General features: G+C 35.8%; 1 protein-coding gene across 13 annotated transcripts in view; it reads left to right on the forward strand.

The window, feature by feature from the left end:
* Pafah1b1 (platelet activating factor acetylhydrolase 1b regulatory subunit 1) overlaps nucleotides 1–13,615 on the forward strand; it is an 82,127-nt gene that overhangs the window by 54,500 nt on the left and 14,012 nt on the right. For 7 of the 13 annotated variants that reach the window (XM_087191625.1, XM_021238294.2, XM_087191624.1 and 4 more), the window contains 4 exons: nucleotides 3,400–3,484; nucleotides 3,818–3,892; nucleotides 4,910–5,116; nucleotides 11,989–12,157. In XM_087191625.1, the coding sequence (XP_087047751.1) occupies nucleotides 3,400–3,484; nucleotides 3,818–3,892; nucleotides 4,910–5,116; nucleotides 11,989–12,157 (536 nt within the window). Of the gene's footprint in view, nucleotides 1–3,399; nucleotides 3,485–3,817; nucleotides 3,893–4,909; nucleotides 5,117–10,628; nucleotides 10,692–11,988; nucleotides 12,158–13,615 lie in introns of all 13 variants that reach the window. The other 6 variants (XM_087191620.1, XM_087191619.1, XM_087191618.1 and 3 more) reach the window with 1 other exon arrangement.

The raw sequence follows: 13,615 nt of genomic DNA on the forward strand, positions 1-13,615 counted from the left end.
TGAAAAGATAAAGAAACATTCATTATTAGGAGTATAATTAGCATAATAGCTATGAAAAAAATTTTTTTCAGCCCTCTTTTAACCTTTTTTTTTTTTTTTTTGTATCGAGGATCAATTGCACTTGTGTAGCAGGTGGCGAAACCACTGAGCTAAATCCCTGGCCCTTTCATCCCTCTTTTAAATTTTATTTTGAGACAGGGTCTTGCTTAGGTGCACAGGCTGGCCTTGCACTTGGGATCCTCCTGCCTCAGCCTCCAGGTACTAGAGACTACAGATGCATGCCTTTGTGGCCAGCACTGAGTCTTTAATTTGGATTAAGTCCAGTCATCTGCTTTTTCTTTATTTCAGTGTTTCGTTGGTGTCATAAAAAGGCTCTGTTTGGTAAAAGGTCACAAACATTGACCCCTGTATTCTCCTCTGAGTATGATGAAAATGTTCTTTAAAAGACTGTTTACTTTTTTCTTCTTTTATAGTGTCAGGGATCAAACCCAGGGCCTTATAATGCTTGCTAGGACTCTACCACTGATCTATATCCCTGGTCCTCTATGTATCTTGATTCACATGTAAAGATGTTAGAAAGGATTTGTCTTCATGGCTCCTTATTTGCAGCATGATACCCTGAAATACCCTGAAAGTCTAGGAGTAGACGATTGTTTAAATAAAATTTAATACATTTATATAATGGAATATTGTTTGAGCTGTTATATCTATGATATTGTAAATGGGTAAGTATGTTGAATGAAATTAGGTTAATTTACTTTTTAGCAAAATGAAAGCTGAGAGTGTAGCTTAGTGAGCGGCAGCCCTGTGTCTTATCCCCAGTACCACACATAGTTTCAGATTTTAACATTTTGAATTTTTTGATTGGAGATGCTCGACCTGTAGTGGTAATCCCAATATGTTGGAAATATTTTCCTCCAGTATTCTCATATGGAAAAGTATCATCATTTACTTATCTTTCCTTTACAAAAAATGCCCACTAAGATCATAGTTGTTAAAATTTGTGCATGTGCGACACATACATATTATCTGGTATAAGAGCTTTTAGTATTGGAAGCTGTGTATTCAGCAGAATTTGAGGTGTTAAGTCCTGACCAGGGAGGAGTGAAATGAGGTAGAAACACTAAATACTGTATAAGAACTATATATAATTTGTTTACTCTTATATTTCCCCTTTATTTGCTTGATGATTATTTTTAGATTAAAAGAAAGCTGTGAAATGATTATTTCTAGGTTCATTAGTTTCCTTATTTTGGGATATCAGACCCAAAATAAATTTATTTTTGTTGAAGGTTTGTAATATGGACTTCGACAGCATAAACATTTGATGCTTGATAATGAAGGACCACTGCCTTCTTACTTTGTTCTAACTTTGAAAGCCTAAGTAGAATGACTACTCGCTGGGGGTTAAAAAGTAGATTTTGATCTGTAAAGAAGTCTTAATGAATTAAGTTATCCATTTGTAGAATAGGCCAGAAGGCACAGGCTGTAGTATGACCATCATACCAACTCAGAATCATAATAATTAAGAATTTATCTTTCCTTCATTCCTGTCTGTGATGTACTAACCTTATAATTGCTATTCTTTGATCTTTTGTGTGCCAGTAATTACAACAAATATGTTTGTCATTCTCTTACTATCTTTCTGCACTTTTTTTTGATTGCTGTTTGTTTTAACATACCATTGAAGTAAAGTTTAATCTCACCAATTCTATCATACTACTGGAGAGTTTTTATTTCCTAAAGCATTAGATGGGCACTGGCCTTGATGTTTTTACAAGAATATTCTTAGCACTGTTTGTAGTAATAAAAAGATCTATCTCTGTAGTAGGATACAATGTAACTTCGATTTAAAAAGCAGATTTATATGTACTGGTAAATAAATAGGTAATCCAGAAGCAGGGCACACGCTGATAGCTACGTGGGAGGCCGAGGCATGGGATCACAAGTTTGACAAGGCCAGCCTGGCAATTTAATGAAGCTCTGTCTCAAAGAATAAAAAGGACAAGAGGCGTAATAGCTCAGTGGTAGAGCACCACTGGGTTCAGCCTCCAGTAACACAAGGTGGAAGCAGGAATGATAGATAAAATTGAGTTTATGTGACATATAACCCAAGGCTTGCTTTAAAAACAAGTAGTAGGGGGCCAGGGATTTAGTTCAGTGGTGCCCCGCCTCCTGAGTTCGATCCCCGGTTGGGGGGAAGGGGGGGGGTAGTGACTGTTTCTAGAAGACTGTAGGTATTTGCATTTTTAGGTATATATCTCTGGAAAAACCATAAAACACTAGCAAAATAACTGCCTCAGGGATGGAATATTGGGGGTCAGTGGTAGAAAGGACATTTCACTATATTTTTATATATTTAAAATTTGTTTAATCTTGTGTATAAACTTTTTTCGGGGGGGTACAGTACTGGATATTGAGCCTAGGTTATTAACACTAAAACTACATCCCCCACCTCTTTTTTTTTTTTTCTTTTTGGCGCCAGGGATTGAACTCAGGATTGTGCTTGGGAGACAGGCGACGGCACCACTGGAGCTAAATTCCCAGGCCCCAGACTCATTTTAATTTTAATTTTTTATTTTATTTTATTTATTTTATTTTTGGTACCAGGAATCGAACTCAGGTCCTTATACTTGTGCAGCAGGTGGTGAAACCACTGATTAATTTTTATTTTGAGACAAGTTTTTAATTACCCAGGCTGGGTTCAAACTCATGGTTCTTTTTTGTGCTTCAGTCTCTCAGAGTGTTAGGATTACAAGCATGTACTACCGTGCCTGGTTTTAACTTTTAAATTATTTAAATTAATTATAAATAAAGGAAATTTCATTGACTTCTATCATGGTAGAAAGGCTCAAAACAATTTATTTAGACACACTGAAATAGGTTGCCTTAAGAGGGAAGAGTTACCAGTGTTCTTTCAGAGAATTAATGAAAGAGAAGTATGAAAAGGCATCTGCTGATGCACTTCTCTACCATTCAAGTTTTAATTTCAAATTAATGTCTCATTTTATACAGAATACTAAGTTTATAGCTTCTTTTCTAAAACCCATTTTGAAGGCTTTAAATTATTTCTAAGAGAAAAGCACGTATAGTTTTATCAAAACATTTCTAGTTGTCAGCATTTGAGTATGTACACCAAATAGAAAAAAAAGGTAAATGTAAACATTAGCAAAGTTGATGGTTATCATCACAGATTGAGTGCCCACAGCTTGTAGGGTAAGCAACAAATTGGAAATTTATAAAAACAATATAATACTATGAACGGACTGTGACGAGCTAAGTGTTCTAAAGGCTTTGGAGTTGTCCATTTTTTGTGAAATACTAGTATGATTTGGAATGGAGTGCTCTTGAAAGTGTCTTCAGGCTTATGTGAAGTTGTTTGAATTTGTTTTCTTTCAGAAATCGAGCTATAGCAGATTATCTTCGTTCAAATGGCTATGAAGAGGCATATTCAGTTTTTAAAAAGGAAGCTGAATTAGATATGGTATGTTTGACTTTTTATAGTTCATAATATAGTTAATGAATGGATGTTATTCAAGTACTGGCAGTCAGATCAGCTATTTACAAATCTTGTCTTTTTTTTTTTTTTTTTTTTTGTACTGGGGATTGAACTCGGGTCCTTGTGCTTGCGCAGCAGGTGGCGAAACCACTGAGCTAAATTCCCGGCCCAATCTTGTCATTTTTGTTATTGTGATTTACTTTGTATTGAACTTGATTTTCATCCTTTTTAAAATATTTAGTCTTGAAGATGGTTTATATGGGTTGAACTGTCATAGCAAAGGCATTTTTTTTAAAGATTCTCATTCTTTTCCTCTAGAATGAAGAATTAGATAAGAAGTATGCTGGTCTTTTGGAAAAAAAATGGACATCTGTTATTAGATTACAAAAGAAGGTAACTGGGTCTTCTCTTTGAAGTTGTATTCAGTGTGTTATATGAAGCTCCTAGAAATACTAACAAATTAGTATTCTGCATTAAAAATCTGATCTTGATAAGGCAAATAAAAATATATTTCCTATGTTTTATGATGATATGGCCTTAGATCATTGTTGATTCATGCTAACTCACACAACCTGCAGTATTGACTAGGTTGAATTTTGCATAGCCTTGACTTTGAGAAATTGATGCTGAAAGAACTCATTTTGCCCTTAGAAGGGAAGGACACGTGGAGCCAGTATGGTGATGAGAAAGGAGCGCTGAAGTATACTCTTATATCATTTTTATCTGTGAGCTTTCATTTTTGTGTATAAGTTGAAGGCAACAAATAATACTACAGATTCTAGTATATATATACAGTACTTCCTCAGCAAAATTAAATAGCGATTATGTATACAAGGTTCTTAGAAAAGTTCCTGGCTCATAGATGTTCAGTAGATGTTAGCGTTTAGTATGAATATTTTATTATTGATATATATACACTCTAAACTGATTTGGAAAGAATTTATCAAGGGTAGTGCCTTAGAGGAAATAAGACAGGTTCATTGCTCTTCCTGTAATCTGTAGTAGAAGACTACTGCCAAATATATATTGAAATTTTCCTTTGAGTTAAATGTTTAAGACAACTGTATTGCATTTTTACCATTTTTGGTTTTGTCACACTGTTTAGATTTTGGTGGTATATTAAGACTTCATTTAAATCTATCAAATACTTTGCAAATTGAAGAATTTTCAAATTTCATACATATGTAGATGGAAAATGAAAGCAGAGCTTTCTTTTTTTTCTTCTTTTTTTTTTCTTCAATTCTGAGATCAAATTCAGGACCTCATGCATGCTAGGCAAATGTTCTACCACTGAGCTACATTCCCAGCCAAAGGCACTTCTGAAAAAGTTTATCAGAATCTATCTGTACTTAACTTCTAAAAAAGTTTATCAAAATCTTATCTGTACTTAACTGCCTCTTCCTTCTCAAGGTTATGGAATTAGAATCAAAGCTAAATGAAGCAAAAGAGGAATTTACATCAGGTGGTCCTCTTGGTCAGAAACGAGACCCAAAAGAATGGATTCCCCGTCCACCAGAAAAATATGCACTGAGTGGTCATAGGAGTCCAGTCACTCGAGTCATTTTCCATCCTGTGTTCAGTGTTATGGTCTCTGCTTCAGAGGATGCTACAATTAAGGTAAGTATTTGTTAAAAGCAGACTTGAAGTCAATTAATGGGGGGAAAAAGATCCTAAAAATGACCTAAACAGAAAAAATATGAGTGAAAGTGATTTGATTCTTAACTTTAAAGACAGTAAAGTTTCACTATAGCTCCTGAGAGGCATGCTACCAATAAGCTCATGAAAACATATAAGTTTAAATAAATTCATTTTATTAAATTCGGTGTTGGGAAGTAGATTACTCTGTTTGAATAATTTTTTTTTTAATAATTTTTTTTTCTTAATGAGAAATAGTGTTCCTTTTAAGCACAAAGGATCCATGAAAATATTGGTTTACAGAGCTAGTAATTCAGGGGTGAATTTTTTTTTTTTTTCTTTTGGTACCAGAGATCTAACTCAGGACCTTGTACTTTCAAGGCAGGCGGTGCCACTGAGCTAAATCCCCAGCCCTGGGGATGAATATATTCTGCAAAAGAATTTTAGAATAAATTACTTTTGTAGCTATCTTTAATCTAGATACAATAAAATGATAGCTATATAAACCATATATAGAAAGAGAAGATAATTAAAATATAGATGGGGCCAGGGATTTAGCTCAGTGGTTCTGGTGCCTGCCTTGCAAGTTCAAGGTTCTGACTTCGATTCCCAGTACCAAAAAAAAAATTATATATATATATATATATAGAGAGAGAGAGAGAGAGAGAGAGAGAGAGAGAGATAGGTTTCTGTGTTCTAATGCTTATTTCGTATTAAATTCCAGATTTTAAATTTCAGTTGTAAAGGTTTAAGACAACGTGAGTCACTTGTTTGTGTCACATAGCAGCAGTCTAGCATAAAATGCAGGCACGACTTAAATGTGACATAACTGATCAGTTTTTCAAATTAAGTATTGTTTTTACATTTTCCTTATGTGATTTCTTTAGTTTATAAATCAAGGACTTCTGTCTTGTGAGCTGGTAATCCATGGGGTAGGGTGGGTGGGCAGAGTAATTATAAGGGAGTTTTAAATTCATATATACATCATAGGCTGAAATTGTCCATCTAATGCATTAATATGTTACTTTTTTATTTGTGGTGTTGAGGATCAACTGCAGGGCCTTGTGTGTATTAGGCAATCATGCTACCATTGACCTACAACCCCAGCTTCAGACTATTGATTTCAAACATAAGTAGGCATGTATTTAAACTACTGACTTTCTAGTAGTCTTTTGTCTTTGTATACCAAAAAACTGCAACTGTTAATTATGATGTATAGGTGAAGAAGTAGAAATTTTTTGCTAGGTAGGAAACCCAGGCTTAAATATAGATTTTGCAGCATTGGTATAAAATTACAAACAGAACTGTAAATGTACTGTCTTAAAAGTATCTATTAAATTTACTTTAAAATATAACCACAGAATGGAAGTTTTGAAACCTTCATTTAAAATGATACTACATGAACTGGGGATGTAGCTCAGTGGTAGAGTACTTACCTAGCATGTGAGAGGCCCTGGGTTCAATCTCTAGCACTCCCCCCTCCCACCAAAATACCACAACTACTTAAAATCCTCCCTTTTATTTATAGGTGTTTTACTAATGAAAATCAGTTAAAAATATAGTTTTGTTATCTTTTGATGAACATTTATTTTAGAAATGCCCTTCATTTAATCATTTTTAATGACTTTAAAATGATCATTTATACTGTATGTCGAGACTTTATAGAATAGTTTTTGTTTTGTTTTGTTTTTTGGTACCAGGGATCGAACTCGGGTCCTTGCGCTTGCAAGGCAGGCGGTGGAACCACTGAGCTAAATCCCTGGCCCTAGAATAGTTTTCTTTTTTTTTTTTTTCTTTGGTACGGGGGATTGAACTCAGGACCTTGCACTTTCGAGGCAGGTGCCGGAACCACTGAGCTAAATCCCCCGCCCTTGACACTTTATAGAATAGTTCATGGTCAAGGGTACTGGCTTTGGCTTCATGTCCCAGCTGCACTGCTTAATAGTTAATTGTGATTATGAGCAGGTTAACTTTTTATGGTTCTCTTTCCTCATCGGAAAAATGAAGATAATAAATACCTACCTCATGTGCTTTTGGGAGGATTAAATGAATTGGTGCATGGAAACTGCTTTCACGCATTGCTGGCCAGATGCTAAAGGAGCACTTGGGATCAGCACCATGAACAGATTGTTTTCCTTTGACATTTTTAGTTATTTCCAGTCAGCTATTATTTTAATGTTCAGTTTTATATATAAACTGTTTTGTTTGTCAGTTGATTCCTAGGGTATTTTTTATAATGAAAAACTTTGTGCCCCACTTTTATGACTCTTCAGTTGTGTGAAGCTAGGCCTAAATGTTTAGTGATAGAATAACTTGCCAAAAAATTTAGTTTCATAAACATAAATTTTGTGATTCTCTGACTATATTGGGCAAAGTGCTTGATAAGCTTAATTTTTTCATTTTAGGGGAAAAGGATTAAATGTTTGGCTGGATGTACTTCAGTGGTAGAATGCTTACCTAGCATACAGAAGGCCCTGGATTTGCAAAAAGAAAAATATCTGTATCATAAGATTCTGTAGCATGAAGTAATGTATATGTAGTATATATAATAGTACAATACTTGGCAGATGGATTATGTAAAAGGCTCAGTAATCTGTAGCTAATGTTATATTATTTCTTGAGTTCACTTGGTAAATGTAACAGATTTGTTCCTTTGAAAGCCATTCAGTTACAATAACATCATCACTTGAACTGAGGAAAAAGTATAAAGGATTTATCTTCAGACCTGGCTTGTTTTCCCCCAGAGGGGCGGTAGAGTGGGCATCACACCCCAAAACCTGGTGCATGCTAAGTACATGTTCTACCACTGAGCCACACTCCCAGCATCTTGAAAGTTTTGTTTTTGTTTTATTCTGGAACTAGGGATTGAACCCAGTGTCTCACACTGAGCTACACCTCCTACTTTTTAAAAAAATATTGAGGCTGAATCATTGCTGAGTTACCCAGGCTGGCTCAAATTTGCAGTCCTGTTGCCTCACTGCCCCACCTCACCTCCACCCCCAGCTGAGAATATAGGTGTGTACCATCATGCCCCACCCTGAGAGTATTTTTTTTTTTTAATTGTGTCTGCTTTACCTTTTTTTCTTTTTTTAACAGAGCTGGGAATCGAACCCAGAGTCTCACACATGCTAGCAAATGCTCTACTGTAGAACTAAAGCCCATGAAAGGTTTTGGTTTTTTTTTGTACCAGGGATTGAATTTAGGACTTTGCGCTTACAAGGCAAGCACAGCACCATTGAGCTTCGGCCCCCTGTGGGAAAAAAAAAATTTTTTTTTAACATGAAAGTATTTTAAATAATTTTTTTTTTCTTTTTACTCTTTTTTTGGAGACAGGATCCCACTGTGTAATTTAGGTGGCCTCGAACTCAGTGATTCTCCTGACTCAGCCTCCTGAGTGTTAGGATTGCAGGTGCATGCCACATCTCTTTTATAAATTAACAAAAACATTTAAATTAATACCTACTAATTGTATTTATGGAGTAAAATACTACCTTTTATTAAAGTTATACAATGAATAATGATCATATTGGGGTAATTTCTATATTTATCAATCACCTCGTATATATATCATTTCTTTGTGTTGGGAACATTTTTGTGTGTGTGTGTGTTGGGAACATTTAAAATCATTTCTACTACCTATTTTGAAATAATTAATTATCAGCTACATACAGTTATCCTATTGTGTTAAAGAACATTAGAAGTTATTCCTCATAGACAGGCATGATGGTGCACACTTGTAATCCTAGCACTCTGGGAGGTTGAGCCAGGAAGATTGCAAGGGAAATTTAGCAACTTACTGAGACCCTATCTAAAAAAAAGGCAAAGCTGTGGCTATCGTTCAGTGCAAAGGCTCTGTTTAATACCAAGCAGTATCACTGAAAAAAAATCCTAACCACCTATATCCCTGTACCATTAACCATCCTTTCTCCAGCCCTCCTGCCCAGAACTAATTCTTAATGTAATGTTTAAAAATTAATCAGCATGCCGGATGTGGTGGCACACACCTGTAATCCCAGCTGCTCAGAAGGCTTGAGACAGGGGAGTCAAAAGTTCAAGGCTAGCCTGGGCAATTTTGAGACCCTGTCTCAAAATAAAAAGGTCTGGGGATGTGTATAGTTCAGTGGTATATGCAGGAGGCTCTGGGGTCAATCCACAGTGTTACAGTATACAAAAGAAATAGCAGAACCTGCAGAAGTGTGTTCAATAAGCAGATGGAGGATTGCCACCTTTAATATATAGGAGTTTCTTGATTTATGAGGGGATTATGTCTTGATAAACCATCATAAATTGAAAATGTTGTAGGGTAAAAATGCATTAAGCTGAGCATGGTGGCACACACCTATAATCCTAGCACTGGGAAGGGTGAAAGCAGGATGATCTCTGAGTTCAAGGTCAGCCTGTACTGCATTAGTGAGACCCTGTCTCAAAAAACAAACAAAAAGCTTAGCTTATCATTTTTATTAAGTGTGATCTCATTTTTTAAATTAGTACATGTTTGTAGTATACATTCATTGTGGGGAGTTGGTACAGGTACATGACATTTCTTAATTCTTTTGCCTAGGCTATTTTAAACATTCTCAGAACACTTACGTTAGCCTACATTTGTGCAGAATCATCTTATGCAAAACCTATGTTATAGTAAAGTGTTGAATAGCTCATGTAATTTTTGAATATTGTACTAAACATGAAAAACAGAATGGTAGTATGAGTGTACTTCTCTACTATGATAAATTTGAAAACTTATAAGTCAGGGAGTGTCTGCATAAAGTGATTGAAAAATACAGTGAATGTTTACATTTTTTCAAAAAGCTATTACAGCCAGGTGTGATGGCATGCGTCTGTAATCCCAGCACTTGGGAAGCTGAAGCAGGGTGATTGCTGTAAGGCCAGCCTGGGCAATGTAGTGATTTTGAGGCTAGCCTAAACTATGTAGTAAGATCTTGTCTCAAAAAAACTAAAAAACAGTACAATAACATATTTTGATAGAAAGACTACATTTAACTTTTATTATAACATACTGTTATTTTTTTAATTTTAAAATTTTTGTTACTACATATTTGAAGAAAATTATTCATCGTGGGGAGTTGAGTCCATGTACATAATACATCTTAATTCTCTTCCTCTTTCCCCCCTCCTTCCATCTATTTTACTATTGTTGTTAATCTCTTATGTCTAATTTATAAATTAAACTTTATTATAGCTATATATATATATATGAAAATATATACATATGGTTTGGTACTACCTGCAAATTCAGGCATCCACTAGGGGTCTTAAAATGTATCCCTCATGGGTAAAAGGAGAATGCTCTATACTTGTCACTATGGTTCAACAAAAAGTGGGAAAGCCTTGCCTATTGGTAGGATTACGTGGGTTTTTATTGCCTTAATATCATTATAGTACAAAATTTTTATCATTTACTTTTGTTTGTTTGATTTTTTTTTTCTTTTTTTTTTGGTACCGGGGATTGAACTCGGAACCTTGCGCTTGCAAGGCAGGCGGCGGAACCACTGAGCTAAATCCCCGGCTATCATTTACTTTTATAATCAGACAAAAGGTAAATATCAAGTAAAGAAAAATTCTTATGACTCATTTGAAACTTAGAAACTAAACAGTATGTTAGATGTTTAGGTTGTTTTTACATTTGCAGAGTGCATTGTCTATATGTCTGAATTGACTGAGCTACACTCAAGTACAAATCAGTTATATTCATTGTGGGTGCAGTGGAATCAATTATTTGATTTTAGAATGTGGGATTGATACCGGTTAAAGACTGACCGCAGACTAGCATTTGGCCACCAAAATTTAGTATGTTCTTGTGCAAGATCTGTTTCTAATATTTGTTCTTGGTAACTATTTTTATTCTTTTAGAAAAAATCTTTTAAAAGCCAGGCATGGGGCTGGGGATGTGGCTCAGTGGTGCCGCCACCTGCCTCGAAGTGCAAGGTCCTGAGTTTGATCCCTGTTACAAAAACAAAAACAAAACGAACAAAAGGCAGGTGTGGTGGCACACCACTGTAATCCCAGCACTCTGGAAGGCTGAAGCATGAGATTTGAAAGTTTGAGCCCAGCCTAGGCAATGACCTATGGAGACCCTTATTCAAAATAAAAAATTTTAAAAGGGCTAAGGATATAGCTTAGTTTTAAAGCCCTGGGGTTTAGTCCCCAGTACCGCAAAAAAGAAAGCACAAAAGCCAAAATAAAAATTCTTTTAAAAATGTGACTAGTATTTCATCTTTTTAAATCACATTCATGTGGGGCCAGGGATTTAGCTCAGTGGTTCTGCCACCTGCCTCACAAGTGCAAGGTCCCGAGTTCGATCCCTGGTACCAAAAAAGAGTACAAAAAAAATCACATTGATGTGCCTTATTAATCTGCTGTTCATAGACAGTTTACATCTTAAAAAAATCTTTCCTCTGCCTGAGTTCCCTGGTACCAAAAAAAAAAAAAATCTTCCTTATCCCCTTAGATGTTTGACCTCTACTAGTCTAGTATTCTATTTCCCTAATATTCTGCATATAAATACCTGTTAGAACTCCTTAAAACACTTTTTTGCCCTTGAATTTTTTTTGTCCGTTGCTATCAGAGTAGGAAGGGACTAAAACTTCTGCCTTTATATAGCTTATCACTAGCATAATTAATTAGTCATATTTTAAATTCTTTGAAAATATAACACTAAAAGTCCATTTTAGTAACTGCAGAATCTATTTTCTCTATACTTGCAGATGTGATATTTCTAATATTATTCTCTGGTACTTGTTCCAATTAGTTAAGTGCATGGCTGGCCTGCCAAGTACAAATGTGGATGAGAAAGTGATGAATTGGTCTTAACCAAGTTTCTCTTCACTTGACAGGTGTGGGATTATGAGACTGGAGATTTTGAACGAACTCTTAAGGGGCATACGGACTCTGTACAAGACATTTCCTTTGACCACAGTGGCAAGCTTCTGGCTTCCTGTTCTGCAGATATGACCATTAAACTATGGGATTTTCAGGGCTTTGAGTGCATCAGAACCATGCATGGTAAGGGGTGGAGGATAATAATTCAAGTAATTGGTAGGTAGCATGGCACTTGAGAGAGAACACTGGCATTCAACTTTTGTCTGAAGGAACATGCAATATACATAGTTTATGGATAAGTCACTGGTTGAGAGTTGAGGTTTTAGTATCTCTTATTGGTTTACAAAAAACATATATTTTCACAAAATATTTTTTTTTTGGTACTGGAGATCGAACTCGGGACCTTGCGCTTCTGAGGCAGGCGGTGGCACCACTGAGCTAAATCCTCGGCCCCCTTTTTTTTTTTTTTAAATTCAAAAATATTTGTGAGGGCTGAGGATTTAGCTCGGTGCCACTGCCTGCCTCGCAAGCCAAGCCGCAAGGTCCCGAGTTCGATCTCCGGTACCAAAAAAAAACCCAAAACAAAAAACTACCAGCTCACCAGTCTGTCTGAGTAAAAGAGAAAATTATGTTACTTTGGGTTGGCGGCGGGCGGGGGGGTGGGGTGGGGGTGGTGTTTCCCTCGATTTTTTTCAGTTGGGAAACCGAAGTCCAGAGAGAGTAGATATACTGAAAGCCAGAACTAAAATTTCTTTGGTCACTCTTAAATGTTCCAAATACAGTATACTGTTATTGTTAGCTTGTTTTCTAGGTCTTGTTGTGGACTATTTCCCGAGGTAGTATGGTTTTGTAGAAGTAGCATGAGCTTTGGAATCAGATATCTTGGTTCAAGTTCCTCTTATTTCCGTATAGTGTTAGGAAATTTTAGCTTCTTTCATCTGGAAAACAAAGGTAATAATACTTAAGTCAAAGTTGTCTGAAGGATAAAGTGAGGTCACATATTTATATCATTTTGATATGTTGGAGATACTCACCGAGTAAAGGTTTTTATTGTTCATTTGAACATTATGAAATGTGAATGTTTAGATTTTAAGAAATACATCATATTAGTAATAACATTTAAAAAAATAGATTATCTGGTAGCCTTAGCACAAATAAACTTGTAATTACATGGAAGGTGTAATTTGAAGGGTTTTTCTGTCACACTCCCAATTAAATGCATTAGAAAAGTTCACTCAGTGAAAGGAACTCTGGCAAATCCTTTTGTAAAGTCTGTTATTTGTAGTTAAGTTGACTATAACTTGTTGCTCTTACTTAAAAAGAGTTCTTTTAACCATTGTATATTCATTGAAATAATATATTTACAAGGACTCTGGGGTCTTTTCCCGAAGTACTGTATAGCTCCGAAAGGAAGCCAATTGCCTATTTGGTTGGCATTCCACCGCCATTGGCATCAGTGGGAGTGGGGATTCACCAGAGGGCAACTGGAGAAACCTGTCCTCTGCTTTGAGAGTGGCAGCTGCCCTAAAGGCAATTACTAGCTGGCAGAGTAACCGCCATTTGGCATTCTATAAGGGACAGATAAAAGCCTGAACTGTCTTTATCTGAGACGATTTTGTGAGACCCATTTTACAACATTTT

The sequence above is a fragment of the Heterocephalus glaber genome, unplaced genomic scaffold (assembly GCF_053883595.1).
Source record: "Heterocephalus glaber isolate CG9 unplaced genomic scaffold, H.glaber_assembly_v1.0 deba00001564, whole genome shotgun sequence".
Lineage (NCBI taxonomy): Eukaryota > Metazoa > Chordata > Mammalia > Rodentia > Bathyergidae > Heterocephalus > Heterocephalus glaber.